This window comes from Melozone crissalis, unplaced genomic scaffold, assembly GCF_028551555.1.
Source record: "Melozone crissalis strain CALT ecotype California unplaced genomic scaffold, PUWL_Pcris_2 ptg000006l_1, whole genome shotgun sequence".
NCBI lineage: Eukaryota > Metazoa > Chordata > Aves > Passeriformes > Passerellidae > Melozone > Melozone crissalis.
Genome location: NW_026535784.1, coordinates 9,497,181 through 9,520,037, shown reverse-complemented (window position 1 = coordinate 9,520,037; position 22,857 = coordinate 9,497,181). Strand labels below are relative to the sequence as shown.

At 35.0% G+C, this 22,857-nt stretch overlaps 1 protein-coding gene across 2 annotated transcripts in view; it reads right to left on the bottom strand.

The window, feature by feature from the left end:
- Positions 1-22,857, bottom strand: part of RAB28 (RAB28, member RAS oncogene family) — a 62,956-nt gene that overhangs the window by 36,927 nt on the left and 3,172 nt on the right. For both annotated transcript variants that reach the window (XM_054295794.1, XM_054295793.1), the window contains exons 2-4: positions 18,659-18,755; positions 13,357-13,445; positions 4,728-4,857 (exon numbers count right to left, since the gene is read on the bottom strand). In XM_054295794.1, the coding sequence (XP_054151769.1) occupies positions 4,728-4,857; positions 13,357-13,445; positions 18,659-18,755 (316 nt within the window). The remainder of the gene's footprint in view (positions 1-4,727; positions 4,858-13,356; positions 13,446-18,658; positions 18,756-22,857) is intronic.

The window sequence follows — 22,857 nt, the reverse complement described above, 5'->3', positions numbered from 1 at the left end:
AAAAGGGTGAGCCCGCAGGAAGCAAGAGCAGAAAACTGGGGACGGTTGGGAGGGACAAGAGAATGAATGCACAGCTTTGAATTTAAATAAAACAGATTATCAAAGTGAGTATTAATGAAGAAATTTTCTGAGTACAACGGAGGAGACTAAGTATATAATGCAGCAACAGAGTCAAAAAGTACACTGGGCAAGTCCCATGACTAGCCAGATTCACATTGGTACACAAAACACCAAATGTTAATTTGTATCTGGGCTGGAAAATGTTTCTTTCTCTGCTCAGATAAGATAGGTAAAAACATTTTATGTTGCATGTAAGGGCAAGTTAAAGGGTACACTGAAATGTAACCTTTAAACTTCACAATGTAACAGCATCCCACTTCCTGTTCAGAGATAGCACTCCAAGATCAATTAATCACGGCCAAGACGAACAAACGGTCAACATTCTTAATTAGTGTTGATGCATTTTCCTCTGTGCCCTCATCTGTCATGAAGATTGTTTAAAAATCTGAGTTATTAGTCTTTATTGAGGAGTGGATCTGGTTAATATCTCTAAGAACAGAAATCATTCATCTAGCCACTATACACCAGTACCTGATAATTCCTACCCCCTACATAAGCTACAGATAACCAGTGCCCTAAGACCATCTTGGGAGCTATAAATCACAATGAGTATAGCTCCCATGCAACCTGGGTTAATTTTTGTTTACAATATATCCACTGAAAATGCTGGTATGACACTTGAGGAGACTGCTTATAGATTAGTGCAGAAGAAAATACATAAAGCCATCAAGGTAGAAAGGAAGCAAATACATCAATCATATGAAACATGGTAAACCCTCTCTAATTCACACTTAATGACTAGAAGATCCATTTTGATCACTGAACTTTATCAATACCTAATTTAAGCAAAGATCCTAAGTGCACAAAACACAATTCATTCACTTGATAACTATAGTCTCATTTATACCATACAAATCAAAGTATTTGACAGCAACATATATACAAAAGTTTTGAGTTATTGCATAGAAACTCCAAAACATAAAGTTAAAATTAACTGTAAGGGTTACTTCCCAATCAGCAGTGCAAAGCAAGTGGTACTAGCAACACAGATATAAGCACACTTCAAATATACTTTGTATTCAATAAGAATAAAATAACACAAGGTAAGCTACTAGGAAAGTCAATTGTAAGATTCAATGTCAACTGTGAAGTTCAGGATTATTAAGATCTTATGACTTAGAATTAATAGGAAAAAATATCTCTACATTAAATTTTATAATTCCTTCTGTTGTTCATCAAATGCACAGACAAAAATCTATGGAAAGACAATTGATAATTGAGCACTGGTGCAGAAAGCAGGTCTGGGCCAGATCTTGATTCAAATCAGCTTTCTACTGTCTGATCAAATGTGTCGGACAGGCTATAGAGAAAAAGAAAAAAGGTACAGGAAGAAAAAAGAATGAAACTGAAACTAAGCGCCCAGAGGGAACCCAGACAGCTTCAATAAAGTCCTGGTTTTACAACGGAGATCAGCATTTCTGAAGCTCTTGCTCTCCCAATTTTTTTTAATAAATTAGTGGGCAACGACATGCCTTCATCTAAAAAAAAACCACCAAAAACAAACAAACAAAAACCAAAACAAGCAAACAAAATGAGAAGTGGAAAAAATGGAAAATAAAAAAGAGGTGGGAAGGTCCAGAATTTCAGAATTTAGGTATCAATTCATACTGCTCTACTATTTTCAAATAAATCTCTGATGGATAAGACACCAGCAGCTGATAGGAGCTTTTTAAGTAGAAATTACCTTTCAAATGTTTCATGATTAAATCTTAACCTCTTACAATCACAACAGGACATTTTAATAGCTTGACACCACTCTGAAGTTAATTATCATGCTTTAAACAGACACAGCAGCTTACTGTGTTCATGCTGCTAATCTATTGCAATACACAATAAACCAGAACAGTGAAAACAAGCACTGTTTCATTTAAATCAGCACTGAACAGTTTCTTCAAGTTTTATGGAATACTAGAGAAATCCCCACAAACTTAACATTTAAGAAAATGACTACAAATTTATACTGGAAACCGCTAATAAATTACCTATAAAACTGCATGACTTAACAGTAGTAAACAATTATGCACCAGATACTGCTAGGTATCAAATAATTTGCTTTCAATGACAAAATTACTCAGGGAAGTTGTATAGAATTCAAGTGTAGAGTTTTCTGCATCATATTGTGTAGAGAAATATTTTTGTTTTCTTCCAAGCTATAGCTTTTTCCCTAGAGAAAATCCAGGTATGTCTCCCCCAAATGGAAAAAATACACACGTATTTCAGACTGTCTAAGAGAAAACAGAAAATACTTACTAAGAGAAAACAGACAAAGGACAGCCCAAGTTAAGTAACTAAGTTTAAGCCAAAGTTTCAAAACAGAGGCTGAGCTTCCAAATTCTTATCAGTCTAAAGACTGGCCCAAAGCTTTCCAAATGCTATGAATGAAAATAACTGCATACTTGGCAAATTTTAAAAGCTTTTATCAGAAAGAAAGTTAAGTGTTAGAATAACTTGCCTGTGGATATTGACATTTCTAATCTTTCAATGAGCTTACCTGGATATTTTCCTAAAAGACATGTACAGCTCAAAAAAACAAGTACAATCCTGAGACAGAAACCACTCACTGGAGTATTTCTTCTGAATGATGCATGAGGTCAAGTAAGTCCATCAATTCATCAAATGGCTTTTCCTGGCTCTTAACCTATTATTGCTCTTGCATTGCATATGAGTGTTTTATCACTTACTAAGCAAAAAAGTTGAACAGAGTGATTCCTCTTTAATAATTTGCTAGTACCAATAGTATTATCTCTTCATAATATGTGAGAGTCAAAACCATGCTTCTATATAAACGCTTTGTTTTCCATTTATGTAACGACAACAGCCTACTATTAATTTTTGAGTATTGGGGTGGAAGCCCTCCTAGATATTCTTATCCTACTACAGAATTCAGAAAAGCAATATACTTTCAAAGTCTAATTTTTACCATGCTGAAATAAAAATAAAGCAAAAACATCCCTCTGTAAACAGTATCCCCTGCATGCTCAACATGTGCAACAGCAACAAACATCCTTAGCATCACATGAAATCAATATTTTGCTGCTTTTCTTTATACAGCTTCTGAAGGAAAACAAGGCAGCAAGTAACTCCTTCAACTGCTATTTCCATAAAATGAAAGCCCTTTCACTAGTCAGTGTCAGCATTTGTCTGAAAACTCACCTAGGAAACCAGATTCTACTTCCAGATGCTCCCAAGGAAACATCAGATATTAAAGAATTGTGGGCATGTATATTTGAAAAAAAAAAGAAATAACCAACCTCCAAATCAAAGACAATGTATCATTTTCTACACCTATTGTGCCAGTTTAGCAAAGGAACATTTTTTTTATGCTATGTTACAGTGTATCTTACTGCAAATACTTAGTAATATTTGCACAACTCCAGCAAGGAAGTCCAAATTTAGGGCAAAATAGAAACCAGTGAAAAATACTTTTCATTTGAATTTCAACAGAATTTGTATTACTGACTCTGGTCAGCTAGAGTACAACACCGTCAGTGTTACGCTTTCAGAAGTGCTATTTATATATTGTAACTTTAAGACCTTCTCTGTTTTCTTCACAGGAAATTAGTCTTTCATAATTAATGTCATAAAATGTTACAGCAACACTGTAGCAATACTACAATTAATGGTTCTGAATGAAAGTGTTGTCTCTGCATTGTTTTCAAATTATTTTAAACAATTCTAATATGCTGGATAAGGTTCTTCTCTCAGGTTTGTTGATGACATGGTCACTGTAACACAAACAAATTATTTGTGAAGTGAAAAAAATATCAAATATTTTCTGTTGCTCAAATAACACATTTGTTGTGTTTAAAAATTATGTACCCACTTCTATCACTTTGATTCTAAAATTTTTATATGTTGCTTTTACCATCTTCAACAGAAAAATGGGTAAGAAAGCCAGGATCAAGACATCAGGTATGTTAATAATAATGTTTGTGTAAGATTTTTTAATTGGAAATGGGGAAATTTGGAATCTATATAATTAGGAAACTATCTAAGTGATTATTATATAAAGTGACGTATTTTGGTGGTCAGAAGAAAACCCTTATATTATACTTATATGATCAAAAAAAGGAGGCTAAAAATCCCAAAACAACACAAATCACCTGATGTGCACAACTACAGATAACCTTGAAAAAAGTCTGATAAGCAATTCCTAGGTATTATGCCTAATGCATAGTGTAGTTTTTTAAACATATACCACTAGTTAATGCAGCAGTCTCTTAACATACAGAACCATGAAATATACCTTTTAATACACCCAGAAATGCTCCTCAATTCTCCATTGCCGTGGTTATTTCCTGGGGTCTATCAAATTCAAACATGGGGGAGTGATCTCCCTCCTCCTGTATGCTGCTCTCCAAGCAAAGAGGACACAGGGAGAGAGGCTGCAGGCTAGGCAAAGCATGATGCAACAAATCCCATAACATAATCTCTCTGCCCACAGCCATAATCCTGAAGTATACCCAAATATGTCATCTGTACACAGCAAAAACACACAAGATAGTATTCAGTTGCATTTTGCTAAATATACATATACCTTATGTCATTTCTTTAATAGCAAACCACATCCAGAGTATTTCAATTATAAGTAAATATAAGTAACTTACTTTTATTTCCAACCAAGGCCACAAGTGGCTGTGTTTCTGATCCTTCATTCACTTTTTTTACCACATTATACCAGTCTTCCAAATTTTCAAAACTCTGGCCATTGGTAATATCATAAACCAAGAGAATGCCCTAAATAAAAAGACATGTTTAAAATGTTACAGACTGGAAAATAATTTAACATGGTAAGATTTGCAGCAGTCTAAATTATTATTGTCATAGAATAGAGCAGTAACAAATAATGGCATCACATCTTTCAAGGGTCAGTTAAAGGAATTATAAATTTCTACACTATACACATACAGTATTTCTCCTGCATTTCATGTGTTCCAAATGCACATTTCAGGAAATAAATGGCAATACAGTCAAGAGCACAATAATTTATATCAGAAATATTACAAACTGTATAGACTTTATGATAAACCCAAAATAGCATTTCACATTAACAGGAAAATAAAAATTACACTGGAGAAGGTCTTTTGTTTTAACAAATATTAGTTGTAGTTTCAATGTTCCCTTTTTTGAAAGAAAAACAAAAGGCAGTTCAATTATACATTTCTGCACATTGTCTGTTTCCGCTGCCTTTTGGGGATAAAGGCCAGATTCCATTCCTTCAGCGTTGCAGAAGATAAGAAGTTATGGGTGAGCTTTAAACTTTCAAAAGAGAACCTAAAGACATGGTGAGAACTCAAAAAGGAGTCCCATATATTTCCAAGGTTTTGGGCCAAGCTACAGGTGACAAATACTTAAAGCAGACACTTCTGATGATTCCTCAGCACAGATATTCAGTATTATAAAGCACAGCCTATTAACCATCCAAATGTCATCTCTGTCCCCTCCACAATTCTAAGATCAGCTCTCAGATCTTATTGAGTCTTCTGCTCCTGCTTTCCACTACACCCTAATAAAATCAATGTCTTGTAAATGAGGAGTAAAGTCAGAATTGGTTTCAGGCACACTTGTTCTCATGAAGTTCACACTTGGCAAAAAAACCCTACATCTGCACACTGTCGCTCACATGAAATTTTCACAAATATTCTGAAAAAACAGTATGATCCATACAAAAATAGCTGGGTGAAAGACCTACTCTCAATGGAAAAGATTTTTCAAGCTTTTTCAGGCATTTGTCTGGGCCCAGTTTTAACTGATAGTTAAAAGGAGTGTCTCAGATCATAAGGAGTGCCTTAGATCACAAAACAGAGTGCACACTTAATAACTTCACATTTGATAACAAATTAGTATAGACTGCAAGATTATTTGAGGAGAGCTCAGATTTTATGATGACAAACAGTGTAAAAATAATAAGATGAAATTCAATAAATACCATGACAAGTTCAAAGGAAGCAATAGCCAAGTGTACAATAGGAAGCCTCTGGCTCAGCAGCAAGTTCCATATAATAGGATCAAGGAGTTACAGCTCACAGATGAATATGTCAAACTTATTTTGCAAATATCACATTGACATAAATCATTCCAGGAAAAAAAATCCATCTTTGGACACTTGAATGCCAAAAAAGGGTACAAAAGAAGTATCACAGGTTTGGAAACCATGACTGACATGGAAAAAGTGGGAAAAAAACCTGTCTGCTTCAACAAATGCATGACTTAGGCATGATGATGCTGGTAACAAATTTCAAGAGAAGATAACAGGAGCTCTCTTTGTATATGCTGTTATACATAGTTTGCAGAAGCCACTAAATTGGGAAGACCAGCCAATGTGCCCAAGGGCAGGGTTATCTCAAAGGGGTATGTAGACATGCTCAAGGAATGGGTGAACAGGAACCTTTCAACACTCAACAAGGACAAGTGCCAACTCCTGCAGCTGGGAAGGAATGAGCAATACAGGCTGAGGGGAGCAATACATGACTGGCTGGAGAGCAACTGAAAACGACCTGCCAGATCTGAGCCAGCAACATTCCCTGGCAGCAAGGATGGCCAACGTAATCCTGGGCTGCATTAGCAGAATTACAGCCACCAGTCCAGCAAACTTTTCTACTCAGCACTTGTTGGGTCATAGCTAAAACAACACATCCAGTCAGAACACATCTCTAGGTCCCTCAAGATAGAAGTGGAGTAACTTCAGCAGAGGGCTAGCAAAATGATGAGAGGCTGGAGCACTTGTTTTATGAGCAAGAGATGAATAAACCCAAATTCTTCAGCATGGAGAGGAAATGGCCCTCGGAAGACCTAAAAGCAGCCTTCCCATACCCATGAGGAAGCAAAGAAGGAGATGGAGCCAGGCTCTTCACAGCAGTGCACAGCAAGATAAAACCTAGTGGGCATAAGCTGAAATAAGAGAAATTCAAACCATAACTAATGAAAAGCTTTTTCACCATGAGGAAGATAAAGCAGGTTGACCAGAGGTTGCTCAGTCTCCATCCTTAGAAGTTTACAAGCAGGACTCAATAGATCCTTGAGCAGCCTAGCTCCATCTCTCAGTTGACCCTACTTAGAGAGTGTTGTACTCCAACCTCCTGACATCCTTCCACCCCGCACTTTCTTACAAATCTGTGATCAATACAACATGTAGTGACAAGTTTAACTCACAGCAAGAAGATTATAGCAAGAGTACTAAAAACAAGCAAAAAACAAAACAAAAAACCCTATGGAGACTAAGAATAGCAAAGCTCTGAAATACACCACCTATAACAGTCGTGTACACCAACACTGAAAAAATTTTTGAAGGTTGATAAAAGTCATTACACATGGATAGCTTTGAAGGAGGGCAGCAGATGCTACTGAGATCCCTCCAACTCCTACTTTCTTATGACAGCAATACCACCCTATCTTGTTTCCTCCAATGTTACTAACTCCTTGGCAAACTTGATTTTTTTGTTCCTTATATAGTTGCTATTAATTTCTGAGGAAGAGCTTGCATCAGTTCCTTCAAGGAAATTAAGAATTATGACACCCAACTCTTGCTATCTTGCTATCTTTCCTTCTTTACTAATCAAATATAAGATTAAACATCCACTTCCCTCTTCCAATTTTGGTACAATTTATTACTTAATATCTTACACCTCTAAGTTCATCTCAGTTAATTTCTCCTGACTATTTTTATAACTACCCAAATGCCTGGGCACTTGGCATTAAATTGTCAAATTAAATTGTCTCACAATCTAAGTTTTGCTCTAGGAAGGACATACTTAAGTTATTAAATGCTCAGTGGAAAAGAAACTCAATCTAAAGGATAGGTATGGTAAAAAAAACACCAGCCATAATGCTGGAAGTTGTAAATGAGGAAGAGCACATGGCAATGCTTCTTTCACCAGCTGTCGAGTTCTTTCACCAGCTTGTAGAAGAGCAGATTATCTAAACAATCTTCAACACTAATCAGAGTTCGATGGAGAATAAATAAGAAAGTGTGAGCATTTAAGGTTAGTCAACTCTTTCTAACCAATTCTTCATCAAAATTCCACTCTGCTTCATGTCTTCTAGACAACTGTAGCCTACCTACCCCTTTGGATGAAGGGGTATTCACAGTGGATTTACCATCAAAGAAATCATTTAACAAAGTTTGCAACTAGGGCTGACTTCACTTCCTTTTGGTCCCTTTCTCTGTGATCTAAAACACTGCTTCTAAAGCACATTCTTTTCTTAAACATTTTTTTTAGTCTTGCCAATATTTGCTGCACTTTCAAAAAGCAAAGATGGCAGGTATAACATCATATAGATGCAAAACAAAGGCAGCATGGCATCCAGATCATAAAGAATACTTTCTGCTTAGATTTTCACCACAACAGCACTCTATAAACAACTTAGTATGATAGAGATAATTAATGAAAGACTAGTCACAACTCCATGGCTAAAATTTATTTCATCTTTTTCTTTTATTTTACAGAGAAATCCCATAACTTCTTTCAAAAAAAATACATCATATTTTCGACAAACAGTATATGGAGTACAGACCAAGTAGACAGCATAAAAACTGTTGTTTCCCTATTATGTGTGAGGAATTCAGGAGGAAAATTAACACTGCCATTTTTACACAAAAGTACTGTATTTCCCTGCCATGAAAGAGGATTGAAACACATGGTAGACGACATGCCAAGAACAGCACATTGATTCTCCAGTCTCCAGCAACATGGTGAATAGTCCCTGCTTGCATAATTACACTCTAGTAAGAGACATTTTGTCTATGTTAGTGCACATGTGAGTGCTTTTTGTTTAGGAATTACAGAGCATTTTCAAAAATAGGTCACTGGAAACTGAAAATATTGCAGAAATTATTTGCTGCTCCCTGGAGAAAGTAGAGTCTGCAGTACTCCTATTAACAAGCCAATTTATGATGTAGCATATGCCAGATCTTAATAATAATTTAAACTAGATATGTGGGTAGGGGCAGCAATTACAGGTAAGTATGGGAGCGCTTCTGAAAGATTTACCATGCAAACAGCAGCAGCCTTATTTCAAAACTGAAGTGTTAGTATGGACGTGTTGTAACCAGGCAATATATTTGTAGTGATAATCAAAATTTAAGACATGCCAGTTAATGTCAAGATCTGGCACAAAAAAAGGAAGTTAGAGAAAACAATAATTAAAAATATATGTTTTCTTCTTCATTTATCCTCAGCTACCCTCGTCCTATGACTGACTTTTGCATCAAGGAACTTTCTAATTTTCATTAATATTATAAAATAAGTCAGGCCAAAATTCTAGAGTATTTTTTCTAGTCACAGAATATTAATTTAGTAAAGAGCATGTAATTGTTGCAGAAACGTGCAGATGAAAACAGAGTTTTTTGCAAATGAAAGCAGCTTACAGTCCACACATACTTAACCACTCCTGTCTTTGCTGATCATGTGATCCTGAGGACATGGTCACTCAAATACATGTGATTAAGTGATTAAATTGCCATAATTGAATTATTTACTCTCTATCAGTACAGCTGTGGCAACTGACTACAGTTACTCTCAGCATCTCTCAATTCTGAGATAAATGTGGTAGTTTTAAATAGCTTTCAGTCAGTGTTGATTATTAACACCCTTTATTCATAAAGATCAAAGGGCTCTTCTTTTCCACAGCTTGCAGAGTTCTTCTGCCCCATCACTGAAATTCAGCTACCAAGACAGGATGCAGTAACACATTGTTCTAAATGAGCAATATCAGAAGAAAAAATTAAAAATGTGCAGGGAGAAAGCAACTGCTTAAAGACAGAAATGAATTGCAATTCCTCCAACTGCAACCCATGAAAGTTCTCATGCTCAAATCTGCCATTCTTTTTTTAAAATATGGCACAAAAAATAGGGGATCTCAATCAAAATATGGCATCTTAAGAGCAACCTAACCAAAAGATCTATCCTAGAGAATTGATTCATCTCTCATTAGAGAGAAGGAAACCTCTAATGGCAAGTTTTTGCAGTGAAGTTTAGATGGATACTCCATTTACTCTTGTTGATGTTCTGATCAAATTTCAACCAAGATCAGGTGAACTGTAGACCATAATCTTTTCAGTTGCTAGAGATTCTCTAAACTTCCATCTCCAGCTAGCCATAGAATTTCAGAAGAAGTCCTACCATACATATTTAATTCTGAGCACAAAAATAAGAATTTAGCAGCTTATGATTTCTGAATCTCAGAATGATCAAACAGACAGAAACCTACACAAGGCTATCGGCATCTGCCAGAGATATGCTACAAACAATTCCACACATGTACTTTAAATCTGAATTATTTAGATTTGAAGAATATACAAACACAATTTCTGCAGCAGATCCAAGTCACCAGCTTTACCTGTATCCATACAGCTTGTGTACTTTACAAACAAGATGTTTAAAATCCCAGCTGCACCACACACGCTGACCAAGTGCACATCATAGGCACACACACTTTTTTTTTAGCGAACTTCACTCAAGTTACTAAAATATTTTAAAGGCTCTCTTGCACTGAGGAACCCCAAACTAAATACAGTACTTCAAATGTAGCCTCAAAAATGTCAGAAAACATGATAATCACTTTCCTTGATTTGACTACTTCATTCTTACTAACACAGATCAGTACTCAATTAGCTTTTACTGTTGCAAGGATGCATTGCAAAGTCCCATTCAACTGTTTTTTTACCTCAATAAGATATCCATCCAAGAGCTTTTTCCTCCAAAGCCATTTCCCAGAATGACTGAGGTAGGAAGGGACCTCTGGAAGTCATTTGGTGCAATGATGCTGTTCAAGCAGTGGCACCCAAAGCCAGCTGCTCAGGACCATGTCCAGACTGCTTTTGGGTATCTCTGAGGATGGAGACTCTACAACCTCTCTGGTCAACTTGTGCCAGTTCTCAGTCATCCTCACAGCAGAAAATGTGTTTCCTGATGTTCACAAGGAATCCCCTGTGTCAGTTTGTGCCTATAGCTCTGGTTCTCTACACAAAAGAGCCTGCTTCTTTCTTCTTTGCATCCTTCCTGCATGGTAGATATACATTGATTAGCCTTCTATTCTCCAGACTGAACAGTCACAGCTCTCTCAGCCTTTCCTCATAGGACAGATGCTCCAGACCATTAATCACCTTTGTGGCCCTTCACTGCACACTCTCCAGTTGATTCCCAGCTGCATAAGATTGTTCTGTACCAGGTGCAGGACTTGGCATCTGTCATCAGCTGAACCTCCCAAGGTTTCTGTTGGTCCACTCCTTCAGCTGGTCATGGTCTCTCTCAGTAGCAGCCCTACACTCCAGCATAGTGACCATTCCTCCCCAAATTGGTGACATTCATAAACTTACAATGTTTTGCTCCATTGATAAAAGAATCAGTAAAAGAAACAAGCCCAGTACCAACCCTTAAGAAATAAAACTTATCATCAGGCATCAGTAAGACACTGAGCTATAGACCTTTAAATCCAGCTCTCCATTCAGATTTTCAGTAAATTTATTGTAATATTGTAATAATATTATGGGAGATTATGTCAAAGGCCCTGCTGAAGCAAAGACAAATTACATCCACTGCTCTCCTCTCCATGCAGCTAACCACCTAACCACAGACAACAATCAAGCTGGCTGTGCACATTTTACCTTTACAAACTCCATGCTACCTCTTCGCAGTTACTTTCTTGCTGTTTTGTTGCCCATTCACAGGAATTTTTTATCCATATTTAAAAGGATTTACCCTTACAAATACTCCTACTTGTTCTTCTTTGTTTTTCCTATTTTTCTTATAAAAAAGGTACCGATGTTCAACATTAAATAAGCTTATGCCTAGAAATAAGCTGAAAGCAGTGCTTTTTCAAACTATTCATGTCATTTCATGAATAGATGAAAATAGAGACAATTTTATGCATCTTTAACAGGCATTGTTATAAAGCTAATAGAAAAGTGTGTTAAAACTCAACTTTGATGATAAGAAGCCTCTTACAGACATTGGCAATACATGCAAACATTAGGAGAGAAAAATCATGAGTCCATTAAAAAAATTGGGTTAAAATGAGGACTGGAGGAAGATTAAAGACAAAGAGATTGGACATAGGGTTTTTTTGTTAATGTGTTCTGAATAACAAAAAAAAAATCAAACTTTAGTCTTATTGATATAAACTGCTTATGCACTTTTGGGTACAGGTATTAACTCTTTGACCTGCTATTTTTGGTAAGAAACTCCTACATTTATCACCAAATTCAATACAGACAAAGCTAATAGCCTTTTATTTCCTTCATTAAATTTACTTTGGACATATGGCAACAATTTGTGAATAATCAAATTCCCTCTGTCAAGGAAGCCACTTTCTCCTATTGCTTGCTAGATCTGTAACAGGTTAGCAAATGGGGTTTTATTAAAAAAAATAACATGCTATAAACAGATGCAACAGCTAAAAATATTGACATTGCTTTGAAAGTGACAAAACGTTACATTGACAAGTTTCTCTTTATCCAATTCACTAATAAATCCCAATTTCTTTCATTAGCCATTCCTGTGTTGTATAACATTATCAAATAGCACATGATATGCCTATTGGTCTCATTACAAACTCCAAATTAAGGAAAAAAGCACATATTAGGATCACTCACGCTAAGAAGTTTGGCATTCATAATACATCCTCCTAAATCATCTCATGACTCAAGATGCAGTTATAATACTTAACTCTTAATCCTACCATCCACTTAAAGTTGCTTAGTTAACCTGAAGATAAAGTTAATTTTCATTGGATAGGAGTTCTGCAAAAATATTTAGCTACCTGGTTGTCTCCTTTTGTTTGCCCCCTTATAACCCCAGTTGCATGTATGAGTTTAATGGTGTAGGATTGCTCTTAATTTCCTCCTTCTACCTTTTCCCCCCAGGAGGCAGCTGTTCTGAAAGCAGCCACTCTATCTACCATGTGGATATCCAAATAGCCTTTACTATTTATTGTGATTGCTTTTCTTAACTCAAGACACAAAGCCTGGAAACAACCATCTGTTCCTGGGAGTTATTCAGTTCTATAAATGCACACACTTGCTTTGCTTTTTATGTCAGCTCTAAAAAATTAGCTACACACCAAAATTAAAGTAGCGTATTAATATCAATTAAGTTTAGATTGAACAGACATTCAACATTTTTGAGATTCATTAATCAGTCACCTAAAAGCTAAATATAATGTAGGTATGCATACATTAATTTTCAATTAATTTTATATCATTGCTATAAAATATAATTATCAGCATTTATACTGTACCTGAGCTCCATAAATATATTTATCCAGCATTTTGCCTCCTATTGTTTGTCCCCCTACATCCCACACTTGAAGAGTAACATTCAGATTTCCTGGAAAAAAAATTATACAGATATTGTGTAACCTGGACAATTTACACACAAATATATTCAACAACAATAGCTTTTAACAAGTATACAAGAAACAGGAACTAAATTTTGAAACAAAAATAATTGTATCATCTGAGAAAAAAGTCATTTGTGTCCAGCTAAGTCTATAAGATACAATAAACTATAGCCAGCTATTAACATATCTAATAGTAACAGAAAATAATTGGAATTGCATAAAGTATAACACTCCTGAATAGAAATTATATAACATATTCCACTGAAAAAACATGAAAAAATGCACAAAGAACGTTCTGTAGTGGGGTACTTGGAACTGAAAGGTAACACAATTAATGCCAACTTATCCACATTATTTCACACTGTGTTCCTTCCTCACCCCCTCTACAAATCTTCCCTACAGATCAAGAAGTGAGGAAAATCTTCATGATAACTTCATTTTGGTAGTGATGCTGATAGTAGTAAACAGTTACAGAATTGTATAGTTGACAGAGTAAAAAAATGGAAATGCTGACACCCATCTAAGCTGAGGATGCAAACTATGATTAATTCCTCCACTCTTCACCTTCAGGCATGAAGCTAAATTGTACATGATTTACATAGTCTCATCTTCAAAGAATCTACACCAAGAATAGACCCTCCTTTCTACTCTAAACCATTTTTAAGCTACGTTGAAATTGTTAATAGGTTTTTAAAAACAAAACTAGCAAAAAATCGTGTAGAATATTTAACATCCTACAAATCATACATATTCTCTTAACATCCTACAAATCATACATATTCTCCAAGACAACTCAGCAACTCACAGATCAAAAATATACATAGAAAGGTAAGGTACCATATACATACAAACATATTAAAGTATACTTTGTCACATTTTGTATGGTAAAAACTGTTTTCAGAACTGTACTGGTTACCTGCAGCACCGAACTCTAACAGAGTAAGGACTTACAAACTTTTTTCTAACCCACACACAACTCACATGACACTTATATGTTAATACAAATTCTACATACTCACAAATAATCACAACTGCCCATTAATTTTACTCCTAGATTTTAAAAAATGCAACAAATTTCACATCACAACAATTACAAATCAAGTGAAAATAAACACATTACTTCGGCTTGCTAAGATATATTCTTAATTCAACTATTTTATGTAGTTGACAATCTGATTTTACCCCACATGATCCATTCAGTTGTAAATTTGTAACTGACACGCTGGCATTGGTTACACAAGGGAATGTGCTCCATGGAAATGTATCACTGTACTAGGTGAAAATAACAGCAAATTATAACTATATAGCTGAATATATGCTACCAGTGACATTACATGTACCACATTATATTTTTATTATGCAATCTTGCTTTAATCTGGTTAAAAGAGCAGATTCCCAAAACTACTACCTTGGTCTCAAAAATACAGAGATGAATGTGAAACAGTACTATTAGGCTACTCTGAGTTTTATCTAATACCAAGAAAAAATCTACATGGAGCTTAGAAAACACATCATAAACACCCCAATTCAATCAAGGCAACCTTTTATAATCAACAAAAAGCTTATTTGTTTTGATAATTCATATACTATGTATTAATGAATTAATTATTTTAAAAGCCTAGAATATAAATGATCGCAAACAATGCAGGAAAGCCTTCCATAAACCAGTGCATCCTCAGTCTGAAAAGACTACACATCCTCAGTGGGTAAACAAACTATGCAGGCTCAAAGGCTCACCACGCTGCAATATTCTACCCCTATGTATTCTGCTGGAAAGTCACTGTGCTATTCATGACACCTATTTTGGAAAAAAAAAACCTTTATGCATATTATCACTTTCAAAATCAGTAATTTTCAGATGCCTAATCTTGTGTTCAAGTACTCTAAAAAGTTTCAACTTGATTTTCCTCCTAAGGAAAATTATGCACAGCATTCTGGCCCCAGTATCTGGATAACTGCATGGAACAACCTTAAAAATTGTAGTGCAGTAAGTTACATTAAATAGTCTGTGACTGTCCAATTTAAAAAATCTCCTATTACAAATTATTTACTCTGTTTCATTAACAACAGGAAAAAAAAAAAAAAACAGGGAAAAAAAAAGATTGGGATGCTCATTTAAGGTGAACTTCTTAATTAGGACCTCACTAACTATGAAATTCATACTGATCATCTCCTGAGCAAAATGCTGCATTTTCCCTTTTTTCCAAATAGGTTCTGTAATATTTGCTTTGTGCTCAGATTGATTCTGGGGAAGAAAGAAGGATGTTAGGATTATTCTGACAAAAGGAAAAACTGCAGGCAATTTACCTAGCAAGTATTTAATTAACAACTGAGATAGTAGTTAATTGCAAAGTTCTCTGCAAAAAGTTGGAAATCTTCTATTTTTTCAATTTAACGGGAACATAAAAACTAGAGACTTACAACAAAACAAAAAGAAACCATGCATAATAAGACAGTTCTTAGAAACCGTCTCAACTCTCCAATAAAAATAACAGGAGAATACTGTCAAAATAACATGTAACACACTATTAAGGGACAAAAAATCCCCAGCATTTCTTTACTCTGTAGAAAATGCAGACAATGCAAAGCTGAAACACGTGAGGTAGCATGGTGCAGGTGTGCAGACTGCTCCTGGCATGGACTGAAGCCACTGGGCTGCAGCAGCAGTGACCCTGCAGGAGGACCCTTGGTGCACTGGTTAACCTTACCTGCAGTGCTGCACAGTCAAGACACAAGTCTGAACACTTTTTACACCAACAACTTTAAAAGAATCCTTTTAACAGGAGAATCCTGTTTACTGAGCTGCACCCACAACCTCCCAAAAAGTATACAACTATGGCTCTTAGGAGTCTCTATCAGCAGACCCTCTGAGTAACAGATACACTATTTAAGCACAAAAACCTACACCATAGCTGCATCCAGACTATACAAGATTCTGCATCAATAAATATAATGAAACTGATTAGCACTTAAAAAAAAAGTATTTTGAATAAACTGCATGAAGTGAATTTCTCATGTTGAACACTAGACACATGCTGAGCAACACTGAAAACATTCAAAATTCATCAAAGTACTTCTGATTTGTATTAAACTGTACTGTTTTACCATGCAAAACATTTACTATATTCATTGCAAAACTGCATTAGTTACTAAAACAATTGGAGACAAATGCCTCTTTTATCTTAAAAAAAATTAAAAGAAAACAAAAAAAATCCAGAAAAACAGTACTTTATTTTGTAAGTTATAATATATTTCAATGAAGCCCAATGCAAACTTCTGTGTAATTCTAGAAATCTGTAATTTTAATTTCTGGAATCTTTGCTTACATTGAAGAAGAAAAAAAAAAAACTACTGAACCATAGTTGTTCATCAATTCTCTTACTGAACAAGAGAAATCGACTCCTTTTTCCTACTGATACACATAATTTCTGTGCAGTGGTCTCAATTAACCTGTCAAGTAAACAAGCATAGAGTAAACTCTGCAAACCCAGAACTAATCTAGAAATTAGAAAAATCCACTTACTAAAGTAATGCTTCCCATTCCAGCATTTAGAAATGAAACCTCCCTCCCTCTTACTCCCTACAACTAATCCAGCTCACCTATGAAACAGAGAGCCATATATACCTAAACACATATGTAGGAATAGGCAAAACCAGAGTGACAACCTACAGAAAAATGTTTCTTCCTGAATATGAATGCAAATGCTACTGTTTTGAGGAAAACAGATGTACAGACTTTTTGGAGCTATTTTTACTGGCATTCTGATTTTATTACAAAATAAACTATGAATGAATGAAATTCACACACAATATAAACTATGAACAAAAATGAATGAAGCAACAGTTGATAATTTTCCAACTTTTCTACTCAACAAGGATATTTAGAATCCCAGTAACGTACTAATAGTTTCTGTGTGCTTAACAGCTGGAATAAAAACTTGCAAAATACAAGTTCTCAGCATGCACACTGCATGATTTGTGTACACATTCCACTTGCAAGTACTGCTGTTAAGCATTATACGTACTGGTATTTTTAGAGGCATGAGCAGGACAATAAAAAATTATTCTGTTGATTTTATGGAGAAATAAGCACTGGGATTTGGTACTTTATCATTAACCAGATACTAAAAAAGTTCAGCAAAATGGCCAAACCAAAATAGTGAACACAGGGGTAGTCTGAAAAGATTATTCTGTTTTACTTAAGAAAATACATAAACACAATCAAGAAATCATTTGCAATATAATTTTTTAAAAAATAAGTTCAAGAACTGTATACATTTTCTTATAACTTCAGTTTACAGATAAAATGCTTGCTTTCTGGGTTTCCTTCCTTCCTCATCCTCCACAAGGAGAAGACAGAACTACAGAACTTGCATCAGCTTTATCAAATCTCTCTACAGCTCTTAATAATTACACTAACTTTTTCTAACTTCTGATTTCTGAATCCAGAAGCAAATGTTTTCAATTAAATACTTGCATACTTAGAATATGAGCACACACAAATCAGTGAAAAGACGTATTTTAAACTGCAATTGTCCAGAGACAAACTTAACCAGCAATTATTCTTTTTTAATTATTTCTTTGCATTTTCCATGCAGTGTGCTGCAACTGGCATCTAAATAGTTTCTTTGCCTTCATGAAGTGAAACATCTTGAATGCTCAAACTGTACTTTTATGAGTGCCGAGGGACCCTAAATTTTAGTGGTCTATTAAATGCCAGCAATTTCATGCTGCCTTGCATAAAACAGCATTCACATATTAGAGCACTGTGAGTCCATAGCTGCATTATGCATCTCCCACACAACTCAAATATGAGCTGTGTATTTCATTTAAAAATATATATATTTCTTTCAAAACATATACTTTTTCAATTAATATCTTTAAAGTTCCATTTCATTGTTGTATGTTACACTACCCACATGGAAAGTGAGTGCACTTAAGCAGGGATTATAAAATTCATCAATATAGATAACACTCCTTTTATTTGAATTCAGTGTTTTACTTAGAGATGTAAGTTGCAAATGCATAACTCTATGACACCTGGCAGGAAAGTACGAACAAAATATTCTCCAAACAACCTAATTTACTTTGCCATAAAAATCACTGCACTTAGCTTATTTAGTACACATTACTCTGAAGAATCTGTTTCTGCAAGTCCTGCTGCCACCCAGCCTTTCAGAATTAGTTTTTATTCTCTTACCTGGCAATAATATCCTTTTCAAGAAGAAGTCCAGTCCTAAGGTTTGTTTGTACTGTTTTCCAAACGTTTCTTGAGCAAAACGGGTAGCTAAGGATGTCTAAAACAGAACAGTATCAAATTAAGTCGTCATTTTTAACAGCAACAAACTTTATGTTAACCCAAAAGTATGAAATACAGTTAAGCACTTTTTAAATCAATGAATGCTAACAGTGTTCATGGATTTGGATTGACAAGCACTCCAGTCAGTTTCAACATAATAACAGGAGGTGGCAAAGGCTACTAATTTATGCAAAAAGAAGCAAGGTGCATATTTGCATTGATTTCAAAAAAACTCTAATAGTTCTATTACAAAATACTGTGCAGATTTGAAGGAGGTATCATTAGTATGCTCAAACAGACATAAATCTAGGCAACACCATCTGTACCTGAAGATCTCAGTATTTTTAAAAAGCGTTCATTTCAAAAACAAGGGTCCTCCCTGGTAAGGAACACCATGATCCCAGACCAATTTTTTGGGAGAGAATAGAGACCTGCACAGTGCAGGATCCCACAGAGGGCTCCTGAGTGTGGCCAGATTCTGCCACTGTACATCAGTTTTGGGATCAGGGATTACACGAACTCTTAAATGGGAAGAGTCCTTTCTTGCACACAGAAAAAGAAGGTAAACACATATTAAGAATGCACATTTATAGATTTATTCCTTTCAGCAGAAATTTGAAAATTTATTTCTTCAATTGGTATTCTGTGGATTTATGAAAGCAAACCAATACACTGTTAACCTAATAATAAGCTTTTAGTGTATATGGCTGAAAGGATACACAACTAACCTGGGCAAACTACTGAAGCAAGGCACTTACATTCTATTGGTAGCAATTTAGTGTCTCCATTCAAGACAAAAAAAAAAAAAAAAGAAAAAAAAAAAAAAAAGAAAAACGAACAGGTGGGGGTAGAAAAGGAAAGAAATATACATACAAAGAGGCCCACAAAAAAAGTAAAGGAGAAAATAGTGGTACAATCATAAATAATTCAGAAGTTTGTATTGTGAAAAAAATACTAAATATTAAAAATTATAAAATACAAGCAACATCAAATTAGTGTACACTTAAAAATCTCTTGTTGGCATGACATTTGTAAACAAATATACAAATTAACTACAGAAAAAAAAATCTAAACATTTCTTTACCTATATAGAGAAGGAAAAATACTAAGAGGCTCACAAAACCTTTACACTGTCTAAGAAAAGTCAAAACAGGCCAGAAGGGTTTTTTCTTGCCAGTTTTCCATTTATCAAGCCATGAAGAGATAAGTCATACCAATTGTTATCAGAATTGCTGTTAGGAGCACATTTAATCAAAAATGCAATAGCAAAATAATGCAAATAGTTCTGAAATATGAGAATAGGCAAGGTCCTTGAATAGAAGGTTATAACAAAGATCTAAATTAGGCTAATGCCAAATGTACACAGAAAAAAAACACCCTTTTTAGCATTAAAACATTATCACCAGAGCTCCAGCATTAACACTCTATTATGAATTGGCAAATATTTATTCAACTATTAGATTTCCTATTAAATAAATAAAATAAGATTTACTGTTTTCATGTTTCTGTATCATATTTCTATTCCTATCACTGGAATATCATTCATATACAATGAATGATATTTTCATATCAGAAGACATGTTTAGGAAACAATTCCACAAGTCAGTGTTAGCCTAATGCAATATTTTCATTTACTTCACTGAACTCAAGCCACAAGAGGATTAAAAATAAAAAAAACAAATGGGGAAAAAAGCAAGTAAACTAGAAATAGCATGAGTACACTTATATATTTATATCCCTGTGGAAAGGGGGAAGACCACAGAGAACAAATCATGAGAAGATTCTTCTGCCTTCAGCTATGTGACAGTAATCCTAACTACACACACAAAATAAAATTCAATACAGATTCAGACTACAGTACTGAAAGAGTCAGTAGAACTGATTCATTTAATCTCAACAGTTAGCATGTCAAGATTACAATGACATCTTTAATTTATTATGACTTTAAAGATGTAGATGAGAATAAGACAATTGCATGAATACACTATTCAGTCCTCTTGAAATTTTCCTTTTTGGAAAAGTAACTAGTGCCTAGAGTACAGATTCAAGTAGCATCTGACTATATCACAGTATTCTATATTCTCCAACACACTAATTAAGATCCTCATTAAATAAGCAACCACTCTCTTCTTATTTTAAAGGCTCAGTAAATATTAGCTTATCATTCTTTGACATTCAATAATCCCTGAGGACTTCTAGGGCTGTTAGTAACAAGAAATGACACATATTCAATAAGAGCTGACCTATAAGAGTAGCAAATAATCAACAGCATGGCAAAGTCCTCTGAAACAGTTTTTCTCCACTGTGCTCTTGAATGCAAAGGAATTTATAGCACAAAATCATTGACTAACTCCTTCTTAAAATTTTTCCTAATAAATGTTAGAGCTCAAGGTGTTGAATTACCAGTCTAGGGTCCTCTATTTTTTCACAAAACAAGCATTTATCCACAAAATGCTAAGAGCAACAGTTCAAACTTCTTTACAACAATAAACAAAGAAGTTACGTCAATGCATATTCAAGTGCCTCTACAATGCAAATACTCCCTTCAAATCCCAGAACTGTTCCCTGCCATGCTTGCCAGAAAAGATTTTGCCCAACTGTTTTACCTGAGGACATGTTGAATACAATCTATATAAGAATTAATGAAAGTTAAATAATGGTTCAGTAGAACTGTAGTTGTAAAAATAAATAAGTAATCAGTGACCATTTTTAGAAAGGCTGCATTCCATACAATTCCACCCCTTACCGTCAGGTTCAGAAAACAATACAATACTATGAAGGCCTTTGTTCCTTTGCAGCTCTATTAAGACAAACAGTTCACCAGCTTGCATAGCAGAATTTCCAGCAAAACTTCCATCCGTTTGGAAGGTTCACACACCTAATGTCAACATCCTATTCTAAATATCATACTTTATTGAAGAAGGTTGGGGTTAAAGAAGCCTTGTTAAAAACAAGAAAATGTCTTTGAACTCTAATATACAGCAACCAAGATAGCAGTAAAAGAAAAAAAAAGTACGGTATTCTAAGTTCAAAATACAATAGGATATTTGGGAAGGCTTTTTTCAAAGAAGCAAAGATGGAATTTAACCTTACATAAAAGGCAAAACCCCACCAATGACACCTCTTTGAGCAAAGTCCTATAGAATTAAGTTTTGAGAAAGCACTGCCAAAGTGTAGTATCACAGTTGTAAGAAAGAAAACTAAACCAAAAATTCAATTAGATGCAAGCACATAGCTCTGAAGCCATGAATTTCCATTCACACACAAACTTTAGCCACAAATTGAAAATCTATTTTCCAAAAACCACATGTATCTATCCTTTCTCTCACTCACTTCTAGAACATCAATGCCATTATCCAAGCACAGCTACACTAATCCCTCAGTCATGTCCTGTCTTACTGACAAGAATTTTAGGACAAGCAAAACTAAAACAAACACTAGGCTAAATGATGAAATGCTTTAACTACCATAAAAACACATAACTGTCCAAGCTAATGTCCTTCCATCCCACTGCCAACTACTGATGCAACTTTCTCCATTGAAAAAGAGAAAATTATCATAACTTCTTGACATTTGATGTAGGTCTCTTTGATGCAGCTGGGCCAATCTGCACAGCACACTTCATTCAGTTCTCCATTTGCGAGACTCAACAGTGACAAAAATATTTTTGTCACCATCTATGAAGTTTTTGAGCCCAAGTATAACAAGACAATTCAAAATGCTTAAAAATCTTCTATCCTAAAAAATCCTTAAGTAAGCAGGACACCACTTTTTATGCCAACCTATGTTTTAGCTCCTACAACTCCCATAGCTTGAGTATTCATTATTTCATTTTCATCATCCATTGTTACCATTAGGAAAGGTAGGATGTTTCTGCTACCATACTCCAGTTCCAGCTACAACAGATAGCAAATGAACAGAACCTCAGCACACCTATTTTTCAGGACCTCCCTTTCCATTAATAGCTCTGAGATTTACTTCCAGAGGCCCAAAACCTTTTTCAACATTGGCAAATCATAACATTCTATCTTAAATCAGCATCCTTGTATATTTCAGTATTAAGCCAATCTATGCACAAAAAGAGCAGAAATAGCTGGATC